The sequence below is a fragment of the Ornithodoros turicata genome, chromosome 3 (assembly GCF_037126465.1).
Source record: "Ornithodoros turicata isolate Travis chromosome 3, ASM3712646v1, whole genome shotgun sequence".
Taxonomy (NCBI): Eukaryota; Metazoa; Arthropoda; class Arachnida; order Ixodida; family Argasidae; genus Ornithodoros; species Ornithodoros turicata.
The window spans coordinates 21326990-21345645 of record NC_088203.1 but is presented as its reverse complement, the minus strand read 5'-3'; the positions used below and the strand labels follow the sequence as shown (position 1 = coordinate 21345645).

At 45.6% G+C, this 18656-nt stretch overlaps 2 protein-coding genes across 2 annotated transcripts in view; one reads left to right on the top strand and one right to left on the bottom strand.

Moving 5' to 3' along the window:
- Positions 1–18656, bottom strand: part of LOC135388272 (uncharacterized) — a 363678-nt gene that overhangs the window by 82656 nt on the left and 262366 nt on the right. The gene's annotated exons all lie outside the window — the stretch shown is intronic.
- The window catches only part of LOC135390018 (uncharacterized), a 49850-nt gene that overhangs the window by 23933 nt on the left and 7261 nt on the right, over positions 1–18656 (top strand). Inside the window, exons 9-11 of the mRNA XM_064620042.1 lie at positions 446–593; positions 14401–14534; positions 14616–14730. Of these exons, the coding sequence (XP_064476112.1) occupies positions 446–593; positions 14401–14534; positions 14616–14730 (397 nt within the window). The remainder of the gene's footprint in view (positions 1–445; positions 594–14400; positions 14535–14615; positions 14731–18656) is intronic.

The following is an 18656-nucleotide window of genomic DNA, read 5'->3' as shown; positions in this document are numbered from 1 at the left end:
TGCACGAGTTGATTGTGCAGGTCAGGGACCGCTCACGCGCGCTTAAAGTCGGCTGCCTGTTTAAGTTCTTTCGTAAAAGCTCATATTTGTTGCATAGCACGCCGAAGCCTGGTGTGGTGGTAATGTACAAGCTCCGGGTGGTGTACCTACCTGCTTGGCAGCAACCGTGTGTGCTGGGAACCGTGTCGTGCTGTGCAGACTTCGCAGGCAAAACAACCAAAGCAGCACAGCAGGCACAAGGATTCGCGCCGGGGTCACCTACCTGTCTGTGTGAAGTTTCATCACCGTAGCCACAAAGCCAAGGAAACTTGGTTCCAATCCCAAAGCGAGAACTTTCATGCTGGAGCATTTCACTGCTCCTTTAAAACTGTTCCGAATCGTTCGCCATCTCACATGCCGAATGACGACGTTGTACGATATGTAAACTGCCATCATCTTTCCGCAGCGAAGCAACGTATGCAATATTGAAGGCAAAAGGACATCGCAAGGACATGCTCTATTACGTGGAACGCAATTTCGCCTTCTTCGGAACCTTCAACTCAACGGTAACCAGATCAACGAGAGATTTGTCTTTGGTGAAGAAGTTTTTACTGGTGTGTTAACTTTTCAATATTTCGATATGATGTTATTTGTTGAAACAACATCATGAGGCAACGCGACGGAAACACGGACAGAGAACACGCACAGAAGGATTATTCTGTCGCGTTGCCTCATCATGTTTTAGTCCTTCAACCAATACGCCTAAGCCTTCTTGCACTTCTATGTTAATTACTGTCAGGTAACGACAGTTCTTGAAAAGGCTGAAGCGGGGAGGTTCAAACCCAGTGATTTATCCAGACACCCCCTACACCCCTTAACACCCCCAAATGTTAAGTGACACCCCCTAACTTTTTCACCTGTGTACCCCCTACAGGGGTTACCCTTGCGATTTCAGCTTTAGACATTTGTCGGTAAGGATATGTTAAGCTGTAAAGACGTAACTATACTAATACCCCCCCCCCCGTTTTTTCAAACACCCCTCTCCGTTTGGGATTGTGGATAAACCACTGTTCAAACCCCCTTCCGATTGTCAAAAATACTGTGAGTGACGTTATGATCCACATAGCAGCGCGTCGACTATGGGTATACATACGCTCGCTTACATGTAACATGGTACCACTACATGGTGCTTACATGGTAACACTAACGCAAGCACGGAGGCGGGAGGCATCGTCAGAATAAAACAAAAAATATAGCGCGTGAGAACAAATAGAGAGCGTGGAAAATACGTGTTCTATTCTGTCTGCACAGGCTCCTTGCAAGTTCACTTGAGCAGTTTCCATTAAATCTGGGAAACTAGTTACAGACCTATACAAGAAGCCTACCGACAAACGACAGTATCTTCATTTTAGTAGCCACCACCCGAACAGCCAGAAACGTAATATTCCTTTTGGACAACTAATACGCGTAAACGGATTTGCTGAAATGCAGAGGGTTTCCTTCAACATGCCAACGAGATGAGAGACGACTTCATATAAAACGTGATTATCCTGATAGCCTCATCAATAATGCCCTCTCTAAAGCTATGGTCCTGGATAGAGAAACCTTAATGTCCCGGGAGCCCAAGAAAGCACACAATAATAGTTTTTCTTTCATCACTACTTACAATCGCGCGCTTAGTAATGCTGGACTCATCTTCAAACGTCATCTTAACAAGTCAAAATCGCGAGATGTCAAAATCGCGATACGTGAATATCGCGACACGTCAAAATCGCGACACGAGGCGGTGTACGGACATCTCGGACATTTTAGAGTTTTTTTCTTGTGCTTTCTTAACTTTTTCTTGTTTTTCTAGTGCATCCTGGGCCGTATTTCACACGTTGGGGAGTGAGTCAGTTCATGTAGAGTATGCACTCGCCGAGACTGACCAAGGTTAGGTCAGAACCTTTTACGTATTTCACACTTTGGGGAGTGGGTCAGTTCATGTAGAGTATGCACCCGTCGAGACTGACCAAGGTTAGGCCAGGAGAGCCTTTTACGTCTCACAGGCTGCATGACGGAGAACAGAGAGGTAATTAAATCCCATTGATGGCCCAGGATGCACTAGAAAAACAAGAAAAAGTAAAGAAAAACACAAGAAAAAAACTCTAAAATGTCCGAGATGTCCGTAAACCGCCGCGTGTCGCGATTTTGACGTGTCGCGATATTCACGTATCGCGATTTTGACATCTCGCGATTTTTACGTGTCGCGATTTTGAGTTGTCGCGATTTCTGACTCGCGGTTTTGACGGTCGCGATTTTTGGCTCGCGGTCCCGCAATATACGTGATCTACTCACTTCGTCCCGACGAAACCAAGATACCCCCGGCTGCGTACTTTGCAAAGGCTCTCGTTGTCAAACCTGCCATTTTATTGCTCCATCCACCTCGATCTCCAGCGCTGCTAACGATTTTAAAGGGACCGAAAAGTGAAAAATAACCTACATATTTTTGCCCACTGTCGTGCTCAACACCGTTGTTTTATAAGATACAGAAAGCATTACTTCTCAATTCCGCATATTTTTTACGTATAAATATTTTGAAGATTGCTGGAACATGGACGGTGCTGCCAGGGAACGGTGAAAAAGAGCAACTTGGGTTTCAGGTCCAGGGCTCCCAGGGATTGGTCAACCCTTACCACGTGAGAGTTAATTTTGTAGAGAACAAAGCTGACGCACATTATCTTACAGCTAAACACCATTTTTAAAAAGGACGCTCACTTCCATAGCTTTTACGTTAATAAAGCATCCAGCTACTTCGCCGCTACGAGCTACGATCCGCCGCGCAATCTGCAAGGCCGTCTGTGTTATCGCGTTTATTGTTTACGTCGTGGGTGGTCGTGTTGGTCGCGCGAAGAGAAGTGAATGACATGTTCGTGGTGGTTGTGTCAATTATTCGAGAGGCCTAAACATGCCTGCCTGGTGTAGTTTTGGTGTTCGGGGATGCAAAAATCATGTTCGTTCACCATCGGCGGCGGGCGTTTTCTACCACAAGATTCAAGAGGAGAGTGCGCGAAAACGAATGTGGTTCGAAACACTCGGTTATTAGATGTAGCAGTCGTGTCGTGTCTGCTGAGCTCATTTTGCTGCCGATGACTAAGAAGATGCCGTAGAAGGCGAATTGCGAAGACGTCCGAAGGAAACTGCCGTTCAGTAACCAGTGATTTTGCTTCACCGAGGTGACGAGTTCAACACAACGTCTTAGGTATGTACAGGTGTCACACATGTATAAATTATAATATAGCGACGACGTATTCCATTTAACTTATGTTATCCTACTTGTCCCGTACTCAACATTGTCAATATCAACAAATTTAATTTTAGGGGCCTTCCAGTGTTGAAGTGGCGCAAAACTGTTTCGTGTGTGTGTGTGATCCAGGCACTGACATGACCGAAATAGCTGAAAACAGGTATGCAAAGTCCACAGATGGAAGCACTAGATTTGTTACGTGTTCCAGACTTTGTGACATTTTTTTTAGTCTTTGGACAGGTGCAGAACATTCGTATGACGTCAACAAGGGGAGAAGAAACTGGTGAGAACTACTAGCTTGTTTGAAGGGTACAAGAATACTTCCTGTTGAGATGTAGTTGTGACTTTATGACTAAGGAACGCTAATTTTCTAGAGATGCATCCTCTACACTTGAATGCCCAGTGAAACAGCAAACGTTCGTTGTCTTTGAAGTCCGACTACTGGAATTGTTCAATGTGTGTCAGAGCTGCAGTGAGCCATGCAAGGTTACCACATCATATTGGTCCTAAATTTGCAGAGTTCCCCTATCTCGGACGCAACTGTCATTTCTCTTTATTGCTCTTCCGATCCTACCTTCTCAGAGATTAATGTGGTTCACCATACACTGCATGGGTACTGCCTTTCTCTATACTCATGCTTTCGGTTTCTTGTTCTGTTGAATGAATCTTCACTTGAGTTTGAGAGCCATCACGCTGTCTACTGTGTTTGCCCCTCATCTATATTGATGTGCTGTAACGGTATAGCACATCGACATGCCAACAGCCTACCAAACAACCTTGCTTAGTCCTACTTTTGGATGGAAACTACACGATGTGGTAACATCTACATATATAAAGTTTTAATCGATGGATATTTGCTGTTTTTGTACAACCTTCATTATTCATTTCTTTTGTCTCACTTAGCATGCCTGAAGAAATGTTCTGATCTTCATCAAGATGACAGGTCATTGTTCGATCTGCAGCATTATTGTTCCTGTAATCTTTTCACCAACAGAGAATACAAAAGTGAACAAATGGTAAAATATAACTAGCTTGTTAAATTCAAAAGGGAAAGACGAAACTGTTTATACGTCTCTTGTTTATTTTGTTGCAGGTTTTACAACTCTATCAAGTACGTCAAAACATCAGAGGGCAGGAAGTCCTACTCTGTTTCCTAAATCCATGGACAATAAAAAGAAAGATATAGTTTGAGTTGTGACAATATGTTGTTTCTGCTCTTATATTATATTTCAATTAAATGTTACAATGCATTTGTAGTGTACACTGAAGCCAGTTTCAATTTGCCGGGCTGTCAAAAGTACTTTACAAAAGTACATCTCAATTACAGTAACAGATAACTTATGCAATAAATTATTTAGCCATTTTGGAGTACTATGCACACCAATGGTGCATGGTTAACTTTGAAACCAGATCAAGGGTTAATAATACTTGAAGTCAGCCCTCAAGTCCTTCTTTACAAATGTTAGTTGGTGACGTCTAATGGGTGACGTGATAATGAATCAGTTACAAATACTACTCCGTTTAGCAAAACAGAGTTAATTAAGTGTTAGATCCCGATCTTGGTTCAATTGTTAGTTGACATTTGGAAACGTGGTCACTAAGAAGTATACTAAAAGGTTATGAACACAGTTCAAGTGAATGACACTGATGAAAATTATCTTACTTACTCCTCACATGAGACTCAATTGAGACATGAGTATAACCTACAAATACATCTATGCCCACAGGTTACTTAACCCTCCAGGAACAAACTAGTAATTATAATATGCTGTTCCTGAAGAAATAAGGGTTTTCCCTTCAAGTAGCGCGTGAAGACCACACGGCGCTGCCGTGTATGTTGCCATGCTCTTCGGTTTCTCGGATGTATGTAAAAGACACTTGCAGTACTTCGGTGTCAAGGCACAGTATTTCGAAATATTCGTTAGTTCTGATGCAATCGTCTGTCTGCTTTTCACACGCATTCTCTACCCTTCGGCAGCAAAAACCGTAGTATCCATCCGTAGTATCCGTCGGTTTGCATTTCACACATGAACACCTGCACGACGAAAAAACAGCGCTTGTTTCGGCTTACACAAGTGCTTCTCCCTGATACATGGAAATTTCACAAAGCAGTTCATGTTCACGGCACGGTGAGCTACTGCTGAGGACGAATGTGACTCCGATTAATCTCTGGACGAGGAATCTTCTGCTGCGAAGAACACACTTTCCAGCACGCTAACGCACGAACAACAGTTCTGTGTGAGCGACAGTTCTCGAATGCGGAATTCCAGCGCACTCATGTCCAAGAGGTTCGACATTCTCGACGGAGAAAGTGGTCACAAATGCCCACTGCCATTTTAAGCGCCCGCCGGATAAGCGCCCGGAAGTGCGCGTATTACATGCGTCCTCGACAGATGGCGCGGGGTCATGCAATTGTTGACAGACTGCTCGGTTTCCTACTAGGTCCCTGGACATGCAATTATGGAAAATTCGATTACAGAAAAACTACAGCGATTTCAGCGGAGTTTTTATATTTGAACTTTTGAAGGTTCAAGCTTTTCGCTGAACATAAAGTTTCGATAGGTTTATATTCACTTTTCGGTCCCTTTAAGTTCACAATTAGGCAAACCTTACATTGTATTACTTTCAACCTTTGTTACATGATTGCGTGCAAACTATGTAACAAACAATACATCCGCGAAACCCGCAACACTATCCGCGAAAGATTCTATGGGCACAAATCGGATATCGTTAATAACCGCTCGATCCCAGTAGCGTTACATTTTAACCTCCCGGGACATGAACTAAACACTCATCTACTCATTACCATCTTGGAATCCGGTTACAATACTGATATCAAACGAAAAAACCGAGAACCGTATTTCATTTCAAAATTCGCAACCTTGCAGCCAAACGGCATCAACGTGTATGGCGGCTCGCTGCAACACTTTAAACTATGATTTTCTTTCTTGTTTATTTCATATACGCCCCGCATTACAGTTCTGCAAATTTTTCACTTGTTACATCATGTTGCCCAAACAGTAAACCAAGCACGCCGCACCATTTTCCCAGAGCTCTAATTCCCCGGACGTCCAACGGTCCTTTTGTGTTTTGTACCTAACTGGCCGCTGTGTCCATTCATATGTTGTGCTACGTCATCTGTATGTCTGCCCGAACTTGTCTAGCCACCTCCTTTGGTCTAGCCAGAGCGCGTGTATGCAACCGTAGCCACGTTTACATGAACTCGACAGAGCGGATCGAGTTGACTGTCGAGTCGAGTTGAACTCGCTCCAACGGGAGACGATTGCAGCGACGCCCCGCGTCGAGTCTAGCTGCCAGCGCAGTGAGAGCGTCTTTCCGTTCCTGTTTCTGCTCATGTTTGCCGCCGCCTGCGTAGAGCGATGGCTGTACTGGCTGTACTCGATCCCACAGTTCCTCGCGTCCGGCGAGCTCGACCCGACAGCGTTTACATTGTTAGGGTGAACTTATGCTTTATTTTTAAACGAGCACATGGTTACAGAATACACCTGCTTGCGCCATCTTGTCCTTCTTGATGTCGCTGTCACTCTTGCTTCCGCCTGTAGGCTGTTGCCCTAACATGCCCACTACAGCGTTGAATTGTCTTCAATTCAATTGTCACTGAGGTCGTAGTCCTTCAAGTGCTGGGGAATTTTTCGTTGGCGTGGGGTTCTTATAATCCCGCTGGCTGGAGGGATGGTTGATGGTACCCGTTCTGCATCCTTGATGTCTGTGCATTCCTCGAGGTTGGAATCTGTACCTGTCATCTCTGGTGATGTCGGCTGGTCTGATTCCATATCTCTAATGGTTGTGAAGTCGTTGAAGCTGGAGTTGGTACCTGCTGTCTCCGGTGGTTTTGCAGGTTCCAATCCCGCTTGCTCCAGAGTTCTGCCTATAATTGTGTCTGTCAGTTCAGGCGCATCAATATCGCGTTCAAAGCAGTGCTTCATCTGCTCCAGGTTCACGAGCCTTGTTTCACCTCGTCCAGGGGAAGACACAATTCTCTTCACTGTTGCGGTATTTTCGGATTGAAAACTCGCAATCTCAAATGGACCTTCAAAGTATGGGTCCAGCGAACAGCTTCTTCCTCCTATGGCACAGTAGACAAAGTCTCCCACCCTGAAGCAAGGGCGTTTCTTACGGCTATCATACCGAGATTTGGCTGTGTCTTGGCTCGCCGACAGACTGTCCTGTGCATCACAACGGTCTTTTGCCAATTGGTGCAGTCGGTCTGCTTCACTCAAGTCCTCAGAGACTGTCCCGATGTTGAGCTCTCCGGACAACCTTGGATGGTACCCATGCATTAACCAAAAAGCACTGAAGCGTGAACATTTCTGTGTACTTGTGTTGATCGCAAATATGGCTGCAGGAAGTACAGAATCCCAGTTACGCTCGCTGCTAACTGTTTTCCTGATTACTTGCTTGACAGTGGCCACCATCCTTTCAATGAGGCCATTGGCCTGTGGCCAATACGGTGGCGTCGTCATGTGAGTGATCCCTAGTCTATGATGGATAGCAGCTGTCCTCTTGTTGATGAACCCACGTGCCTGGTCTGTGATCACGACCTCTGGCACACCAAAACGTGGTATCCAACGAATTTGCAGGAAGTTAATGTAGTGCTCTGCGGATGTGGTCGGTACTGGGACACCATCGAGGTACCTTGTGGCATGATCAATGCAGAGCAGCACATGACTGTTGCCGTTTCGCTCGTTAAGGGGTCCAAAATGGTCGAGGGAGACGACACTGTTCGGTATCTCTGGCACACGACGGGGCAAAAGGAGCCCTTCTCGCAGTACCGTCGGTCTGTTCACTTTCTGACAAGTGTGGCACGAGCGAACAAAGTTTCGAATGTCTCTGGACATCCGTGGCCACCAATATCGTCTTTTAACTTGTTTGGTTGTTTTCTCTACATCCATGTGGCCTGTCTTGTCATGACACATGATCATAACAGTTTCTTGAAGTACCCTAGGTACAGCTCGAAGCAGAGTTAACTGGAACGCCGCTTCGACCGGCGGAGCAAGAGGGGAGCCACCCTGGCGGCCTTTAGCAGAAATATAGGGAGAGGGCGTTTCGACATTTCCATTCCAGTTGGAGGGGGGTTCGCTGTGGTGTGCCGAACAGTGCACAATCAAGCTGGCGTTATCAACGCTGCGCCTGTTTGTGTTTTGGGCGATTGTGTCTGAGATAACGTGGAGAATCGATGTCATGGCACGCGCCTGGAAACAGGTTGGCGCATGGGCACGCGTCATCCGAAACGCTCATTGTGTGATCGAATGAAATAAATAACAACCTCTTTCGGAAAATTTACTGTGCTCAGAATAGAGGATGCGAAGAGGCTTGAAATAATTAACGATGGTAATCGCGAAACCATCGTAATGAGTTTTTAAATAATAACAAAACAATGCTTTCATGGTGTAGCATATCGCGTTTCTCGGGAGTTTCTCGGAAGAACAGCCAATTAGTACGCACAAAATTTTTTGTGTGCATGCTGGCACACAGTGCAGGGAGTCACCGTGAAGGTTTTCTATTATTGATGTAGTGAATGATGGTCAGAGCTAGACAAATTCACCATGACCTTTGTCCTCACTTTAATTTTCGTCAGCAGAGTTTCGCCCCTACCTCGACTGCGCGTTCCCCAAATCTGCCTCTTCCGCCTTTCGTAAATCGCATTTTGATTTTTTTTTCACCATCATCAATCCTTTTTCTGAAAATTTTCCTCATCTGGATCTCTTCACCTTAATTTTAATTTTGGAAGTTTAGGAGAGGTAAGAGACTACTGGTTCGCACGTGCTAACCTGCCGCGCGCCATCGGGATATCATCGATTCATCGCAATCCCTCAGACACGGTCGCCCAAAACAAACCAGCGAAGCGTTGATAACGCCAACCCACTCGCGCACTCTTCGGCACGCCACAGCGAACACCCCTCCGACTAGAATGGAAATGTCAAAACCTCCTCGCCCTTTATTTCTACTAGACGCCGCCAGGGTGGCTCCCCCCTTGCTCCGCTGGTCGACGCGGCGTTCCAGTTAACTCTGCTTCGAGCTGTACAACGATCCTGGGCACCTTTCTTTCATCAAGGTTCATGAGTCGTACCAGAATTCCGTGTTGCACGTCGTAGGGGCTGTCGTCGTCATCCGCCAAGGAAAGGAGTTTCTGGCACGTTTCGTCACTTTCTTGAAGGCTGCATAGACGCGAGTCATTGCTTACGATGACTGCTAAGCCTAGCTGAGGAGCCTGCCCCGCTGTTATCATTTTGATGTCCTCCTGGACTCCAGTCTGCCCATTTAAACGTGACAGAGCGTCAGCGGCTCCGTTCAGTTTCCCGGCACGGTGGACAATGTCGAACTCGTATTCTGAAAGGTCGAGAGTCCATCGTGCAAATCTTCGGTTCGTTATGCCGTACCTGGCAAGATAAGTCAGTGCTATGTTGTCTGTAATGACAGTAAATCTTGGACCGCCTTTGAGATAGATTGAAAACTTCTCAGTGATGGCCCAGTGTACGGCCATGCATTCCAACATGTTGGAATGTAGCATTGAATCGTGCGCATTCAGAGCCTTGCTAGCATACTCTATGACCCTTTCAGTGTCATCGTGTTTCTGTTTCAACACAGCACCAAGTCCTGATTGACTGGCATCGACGTACACGAGCGTCTGGAGACCGTTAGTGTAGTTTGCAAGAACGGGAGGGCTTTGCAATGTCTGTGTGAGGTCGTTGACAATTTTCTGATGGTTATCAGACCATGTGAACGCCTGGTCTAATTTCAGCAACTGACGTAGTGGGGCCGTGATTATCGAGAAGTTCTTGATGAATCTTCGAAAGTGGTTGGCGAACTGCAGAAACGAGTAAAGATGTTTTCGGTCTTTCGATGGCTGGAACTTGTTCACTGCTGAGACACGTTCAGGATCGGGAATCCGTCCTTCCTTCGTTATTACATAGCCAAGGAATGAAATCTTGGATCGAATGAACTGACATTTTCTAAGGTCCATGCGTAGACCATTTGTCACAACACGTTGCAGTGCCTGTTCGAGTAAACAGAGAGCCTCGTTAACTGAGGAGGCACCTTGGCCAACATCGTCCATATACGTGGCTGTCCGTGGGAGCCCGTCGAAGCTTCTACGCATCACGGATTGCATGGTTTGCGGTGCCTTGCAGAATCCAAATGACATGCGTTTGTACTCGTATTTGCCATCTGGTGTAACAAAGGCAGTCTTGTGTATGTCGTCGTCCTTGATCCTGATGGTGAGGAAAGCAGATTTGACATCCATGACAGTGAAGTATACTGCTCCATTTCGCATCACATCATCAATTACATCCTCCATCACAGGCATAGGGTACGGAGTGTTAATCGTCTTTGCATTTAAGCGTCTGTAATCGTGGACCATACGTCTTGGGTTTGTTGGGTGCTGAGGTTGATCAACAACGATGGTTGGAGCGGCGTATTCGCTTTCACTTGCGCGTATAATGTCCTTGTTTAAATACTCCTGTACCTGTGATCTGATGAAATCTCGATCAGCCGGGCTGCATCTGTACGGTCGGGATGCAACAGGGATGTTGTCCCTGAGTTCTATGGAATGCTCTGTGTGAGGACATGCACCAACGCTGTCTTCGGTCGTTGCAAATGCTTCGTGGTGGGTCGTCAATAGTTCTCTTAGTCTGTTTTGTTCTTCTTCCGTCGCGTCGGGTGTCATATGATCAACTGCTTTGTTGATTTCAGACTGAACAGCAGGATCAGGAGCGTTGCGTTTGTGTCGTATGCTGACAATGTTAGTGTCGGATGACGAGTGCATTGGCAATTCACGACTGCAGAAGGAGGCTACCAAAGCCTGGGCGGTTTTAGACTGACGAAGTTCACCTTTACTGGATTGGGAGTCACAAATTGATGTTGCAGCACCGTCTTCCAGCAAATGCACAATAGTTACGTCGTTTGAGTTATGGAATGTTACGTCAACATTAGCAAGTTGACGCCAGTCTGATCCCAGAAGCAGGTCAACGTTGTCAGGGAGAGGTGAGACGATAATATTGGGGAGACGTGTTTTCGTCGTACCCACAATGATGTCCAGTTCAGTCACTTTGTCTGGGATTAGTTCTTTGTCGATCACGGTTACACGTTCTTGACTTGACCATGGGGATGTCGCCACATTTGGGGGAATAACACTAGATTTAACGACGGACACATTTGCTCCTGTGTCTATGCATGCGTTCACTAGTGTGTTCCCGCTGATCATGGCCTTGATGAGAGGCAGATTGTTTGAAGTTGTATTGATGAAGCAATTGACTCGAAGTGTTGTACGTGGTATCTCGTCGAGGCTGATGCTCGTTACTGGGTTGCCTTCTTTTTACTTCGGCTCGTAATGTTGCGGCTGACTTTGGCTTTGGGCAGTGCCGAGATATATGTCCGAGCTCCGAACAATTGAAGCATTTTGGTTCTTGTTGTGAACGAGTTTGTCCGTCACTGTTAGGTCTCGGCTGAGAAATGTCTGGATTAGTTAAGTTTGGTGTTGATGTTCCCGATAGATGTACATTGTCTCGATGAGTCTGTCGTCGGCTGTCAAGAGTCGCTGCTCTGTCGATAAGCTCGAGTACTGAAGTGCAACGCTGGGCAGCTAACGGAACAGCCCACCTATCATCTTTGATGCCGTTTATGATCAGGGAGATCCGTTCTTCTGCTGCGAGGGTATACGGGGCCTTTTCAAGCATGGCATTCTTGGCGTAGATGTATCCTACCATTGTTTCGTTTTGTTGTAGTTTCCGCTGAGACTGGTATTCTATGAATTCTTGCAGCGTGAGCTTTCGTTTGAAGCGTTCCGAAAGTGCTATCTTCCAAGTGTTCCAATCATGAAAACGTGTTCCATACACCCTCTGCCAGTTTTGGGCGGCGCCCCGAAGACGTGAAAATGCGCTGAGCATCGTCAACGATGGGGTCCAGTGCGCGTGAGAGGCAACAAGTTCGACGTTTTGCAGCCAGTCCGTTACGCTGTTTTGTGGATCACCATCAAAGGTCGGGATAGCGTTGGCAGTGTCATTGGTGGAGTGGACTTCCAAAGGCCGTGAGGCTTGAGTAACGGCATCGGCAATTCGGCGCTGAGTATCCACAAGAACCGTTAAAATATCGGTCATCGATGGGGTGAACGCGCTGGCGTGCGTTGGCTCACCCGGCGTTGCCGCGAGCAGTTGTCCCGAAACGTTGGGCTGCTCAACGTTCACGTCGTTGCCAGGTGGTCTGGTTTTGTCGTTGGTCACATTGCAGTCGTTCGTGGTCTCCACCGTTACCATTGTGTCCGAGTTAGCGCGTATATTCAAAGCGTCCATCAGCTTTCGTATCTGCGTCTTCATTTGAGCGATATCGTTGCGTACGTCGTCCGTCATCTTTTCGGGTCTGTAGCGTGTCGAGTGTTATTTAGGGAGGTTCCACACACCTTGGTTCTGTTGATCCAGTTGCGGCTGCGCCATGTTAGGGTGAACTTATGCTTTATTTTTAAACGAGCACATGGTTACAGAATACACCTGCTTGCGCCATCTTGTCCTTCTTGATGTCGCTGTCACTCTTGCTTCCGCCTGTAGGCTGTTGCCCTAACAACATGCATTTCGCCCGTCGAGTCGAGCACGTCAACCCACCCCTTGCTGTCGGATTGACTCAACTCGACACGACGCACAGTCAGGTCGTCTCGACAACGTTTACATGAGCGAGTTAACTCGACGGTTCAACTCAAGCCGCTCCTGTCGAGTTCATGTAAACGCGGCTGGTCTAACGTTGCATTCCGATGTCTTCCTTTGCGTGATCTTTGCACACAGTGGCTCGCTCCGCGAACCTGGCCACAATATGTGTCACGTGACCTATACAGTGTAGTGGGTGAAGAATGCGGCAACAAGACTAGAAGGAAGCATGTCGTTCAAGACTAATAGTTGGCATAAACGCATTTGCTAATAACGCATTTTATGAAATAGTCCAGCACGAATCCGCGTGGTGCGCTACGAGCGCAGGCCTGAGGGTCACGTGCTCCGTTTCACAACGGGGTCCGCGCGCGCCCCATGCATTGAATGAGACGATAAACACATCCAGTCATTCTAGTTTCACCATACTCCTACATAGATACAAAGTGAACTACGTATCCTGATCAATAGATGGCGCGCGAGCCGCCTCAGTGGCGCGCGGCAGTCCTCGAAACTAGATTGCTAAAAAAATCTTGAATGTACAGCAGTGCCATTACGCAACAAGAAGCGTCTTGAGCGTCCAACTTCCAAGCTTTCAGAAAAGCACACAGCCTGTGTAGGTTTGCCACTCGCCTTCCAGTCCCTCCAAGTTGCTGGTGTCCTATAGTGTGGCCGATAATAAATTTGGTGCTCCTGATGGCTACGTAGCCCACACGTAGCCAACTTCTTTCGTTTCAGACCCAGGGTTGTCCGCGTGCAACGTAGTTTTCGCGCCGTACTTGACGGCAAATGGGCCACAATAGATATTTGCGTTTCAAGTAATTTTCTAGGAAGCCACGAGTGCAATCTGACAAAAGTTATGTCGTTAGAATAGTTACAGCTTATACTATCGGATGGATAATTTTTTTTCTGAAATTGCACGCTTGATACCCTATGGTGCCTCTAAGTGGTTTTTGTGTTCAGGATACCCACGTGTCTATAGAAAAGTCAGAGCCTACGATATGCAGTCCGATGGAAAAATCATTTACGGCTTTGCCTACTTCTCTCGTGGAACGCCACGAAGTGACGGAATAGGGCGCGTGAAAACAGATCGAACTGGGTAGAGACACAACATTATCCCTTAGCAAGCGCAATACAAGAATATCCTTTTGCCTGCATATTGGATGATTTAACCAACTTTAGCTGTATTTGTCAGTACTGTAAATAAAATCAGCGCCTAACTGCTGTTGTTCCTAGTGCATGACGATGGTTGGCAACACGATAGGCTATCTTCTTAAGTAGAGGCTCCTGGTATGTTTAGCGCCAAATGTCTTTTATTATCACGCTGCACAAGGATTATCGAGTTAACGCTTTGACATTTTATTTTTTTTAGTTCTTCCTGAGTATGATCCACTTTTCCTCTAGTACAGTGCTAGGGTATCCTTGTCCTTGATCTTTATTGTTATGGAGATGTGACTTTTTTTCATGTTGTTGTTGTTGTTGCAGGAGCTGCGTCGTCAAACAGGAAACAGCAAGGGCAGGAGGCAGGCGTTCATCTTCTGGGGCGTTTCAGTCCTTCCTCACACTAAAGCTAATATATCGCATGAAGTATTTCGACGGAATTTTCTAAGCGCCATCCAGTGAGTCGAATTGAAAATATAGACACAGACGTACAAGGCATAAAAACAGTGGTTTACATTATCCATCGCTATGCTCGACAGAAGAGTCAATCCCCGCATACTGGTGTACCAGACGTCGCTCTACAACTCTGCGGAATGTGTTTCAACGGGCCCGACGGTGTGGCGTAATTCTCCAACACCGCTACAGCCCAGCATGGTAAGACAGTAATAGTCCTCCCGTTGTTTCTTATACTTGTTGACGCAGAAAGACCAATTGAAAAACAACGTCAGGTACGGGAGGAGGCGAAAGCAAATAGAGATCAAACGGATCTGAGCATCTGCATTTAGAATGCAGAGCAGTAGTCTGCACTTCTTGACGTAACAAAATACATGGTACAGCGAGACTTTACGTTTTCGGAGCCAAATCTAACGTGGAATTTCGAGCCAAAGCTAACGTGGAATTTGGAGCTAAATGGAACGTTTTTGGACGTTCCATTTGGCTTTGCCAGGTTAAACTGCTTCCCGAAATTTTGTGTCCATTTTAAGCCGAGGGGAAGGAAAGTTACGTAGCAAGCGAGCTGGTGGTGATGATCCATGACTTGAAAACCCGAGACAAGGTAGAGGACGATCACATGCAAACACAACAGGATCCTGATATCATCCTCTACCTTGTCTCGGATTTTCAAGTCATGCATCTTAAAGGGACTCTGACCAGAAACTGTGGGAGCTCTTTCGTACTTGTAGTCGATAAAGCACCCAACAAGGACTCTCCATGCGAAAATTCACGCATTAAAACCCCACGGTTTCTCTAAACTCGAATTTTAAACATTCGGCTTCATCCGAGTGCAGCACGCCTAGCGTCAAACCGAGAAAACATACGTTTATATAGAATATCCACCCCGGCCCACCATCAAGATGACGTCAACACGGGGGCCACTCGCAACACCCACAATTGGCTCAAACGCGTCACGTGGTCACGCAATATCTGTCAATTTCCTTCATGAAATGGCATTTCTACGTTAATATGTTTTTGTTACAGAGCCTCAAAAAGAAAAATATACCCTGCGTTTATCACCTGCAACAGTTTCTACGATTTTCTTTTCAATCTGTACACGGCGTTCGATATATGCTTCCGTATCCGGTCAGCTGTAATGGATGCCGTATGCCGAGCTTGCGAACTGCGAACTTGTGTGACTCCCGGTTCATCCTTTTTGTTCGGGTCATTGGGTTGGTGTTGGAGTTGGTCACCATATTCTGAACGTTTCACCTATCGTTGCGGTGTACTGTTCTTGATCTGCTGCGAAGCGACGAACCGCAACGGCAGTCACTCGCCTCAGAGAACTTCTGTCTGCTGCACCTCAAAGGAGCATGGGGACCTGATGATACCTTCAACTAAAGAAACCAAATGTGCTCTCGTGTGGTCCTGACGGAAAAGTAGTATCAACAAGGTTAGCACATTTATTTTTCAGTTCCAAGTCTAGGTACTGACAACCATGCAGGTGCAGTCGATCATTCTCGTAGCTGTTGTGTAACGCGTATGCTTTCTTACATATCCCACAGAACCCTCCACTTTTTCAACCAAGTTATCTTTATGAGATCCTTCTGATGGCTTCTGACTAGGCTATGCCGCTCCGAAGCATTGAGATGACGAAGCGTCGTGGTAGCTGCACCTCTGCCTTCGTAAGATGAATCAGTTATTCCACACTGTGCTTACTGGCTTTGTATAGAGTCTGGCAAATCCGACAGACTTCGACTGCCTTTGTCAAGAAAGTTTGAAATGTAAGTATGTGTATATTGGTTTCACATATCCACCACATATTGAGCGTGTGTATGATTGTACTTTATATGCTACAGCGTATCAGCATACATTATTATTCAACACGTAGTGTGGCAAACTCGACATCAGTCACACAAAGCCAACAATTGCCTTTTCTACAATTGCTTATTTTTATCATATCATGTTTTTGTCTATATCTCAATTTACCAACCAACAAAGTATATTATTTTAGTATAATCGTCTTGATATTTAACAAGTCACAGTTTTATCATGGTTTTGGCGCACTATAGCCCGAGTTGCTTATGCGTCATTAAATTGAATCATCATCATCTTCAACTGCCATTATTCAATTGAAGTGCCAGGTGGATATAATGATATGGCGAGATATATTTTTTGCTGTCATCCTGGAATTGCTCATTTCATAGTCACCGTGAAGTTTGTTTTCGTTTTCAGAAACATTAAGAGGACTAAAACCAAACACTTTTCTTTCAGAGCATCCCTTATGCACCTGCATTTCAATTCCAATCTATATTACAAGAATGACAGACCACTCAACAGAGATGAACATCTGAAAGTGAAAGAGCTGGAATGAAGATACGTTAATCTGTGTCAAAGGTTCTTAGTATGTGTACTAGTCGAGGACATTAATTCTCAAGCTTATTCCTGTCTTCAGAAGAGGTGACAACTATGCTCCTTCTATCTATTAACCAGCTCCACTTTTTACGGTTCCCTGTAAACTAATGGAGGACATCATGTACTACCATGTCGATTCCTTTTTTAAAATTCCAGCATGGCTTTACAAAAGGGTATTCAGGCAAAACTAACGTAGTGGAATTCGTTCACATCATTTCAAACTGTCTTGATTTCTGGGTCCACGTAGATGTAGTATTCTTTTTATTTTGTAAGGGCTTTTGACACTATGCTCTATGCTCGCGTGTTGGCCAAAGTAGCCTAATTAAAATTTGATCCTGCTACCTGGATATGCAGTTTCTAACCGTAACCGTGGCGACAACTCGTGAGGAGAACCTATCATATCGCCACCATGCAGCATTTGTTATGTTACAATCGCTTCACATTTTAATCTAGTCAAAAGCAAGGACTTTTGGTGATCGGTCTTGCATGATTACGTGCCCCTCCGTTATGTAACACCACACTGGGTTCTTCAACCTATGATAGATAAATAAATATATTGCCAAGTAAATTGTCTACAAGGCTCGTTATTCCATTTCGCCACACTACCACAAGCAATTGTTAGAGTAGTGGCCCAGGGTATGAAGCTCGCCAGTAATCATCATTCAAACAAAGTTCATAATGTAAAATCCTTTACTGAGAACACTGGCTTAACACAACAATTAAGAATAAAGAGAGTAAACATTTCATTGCCTATCCAGGTGGCATCATCCCTCCAACAGAGAACAATCAAAAACAACATGAAAGGAGTCAAATCGGTGGTCCGCATTCCTTTCATCCAACGTATTTCATACGCTATTTGGAGGGCACTGTGCCCATCAGGCATTTTGACTGTGCATATCAAGTCGAGTGCATAGAATGTGATGCAACCTACATTGGCGAGATAGACAAAAGACGTGGGACAAGACTAAAAGAGCCAGTTGCCAGGGCTACTAATGCTTAGCTTAACTAAACAGGACCGAATCAGTCTACCACTGCTGTCCTAAGGGACATATATCTTGATGGTGCAGTAACCTTTGCTCATGACTAGCGATGGGGCCCTAGAAAGTTCTTAGAATCCTGCTTTATCAGGTGTGATGCTTCAGCCTGTAATACATACCGTGGCCCCCTATCGGATGTGTAAGATTCCCTCTTAGATAGGCTGATGTGCTCATCTTTGGCCTCTGTTGTACTGATGATGCCACCCGGATAGGCGACAAAACGTTTACGCTCTGTTTTTATTCGTTGTGTTGAGCGGTCATTATGAGGTTGTCACCCGGCTTTTGGAATATATTTTCAAATAAAGTTGTTGTTTTACAAAGCTCAATACATTGCAGAAATCATTCTTGCTGCCTATTGTTTTGGGGGTGCCATCCTTGCAGTCACATGAAGCACTGAAGGGCCAACTTAAAAAGTAAAGGCAATCTGATTTATGTTCTTGCCGACATGGCACAGCGTTTGTACGAGGTAGCTCCATTTCAGAAGCCTGAGAACACTCAAAGCAATTAGTGTGCTAGCATCAGATATGGTGTACAGCATTACATATTTGCTTTTGCTAGGGCAACTAAGAAGGGTGGATAGAAAGGCAGTTACAGCCTGTTTCCACAAAAGACACTCAGATTCATTAGCAATTTCCTCCAAGAGAGCCAAGGCTTTTTCTAGATTACTAGAACATGGGTACCTGGTTATAAATAACA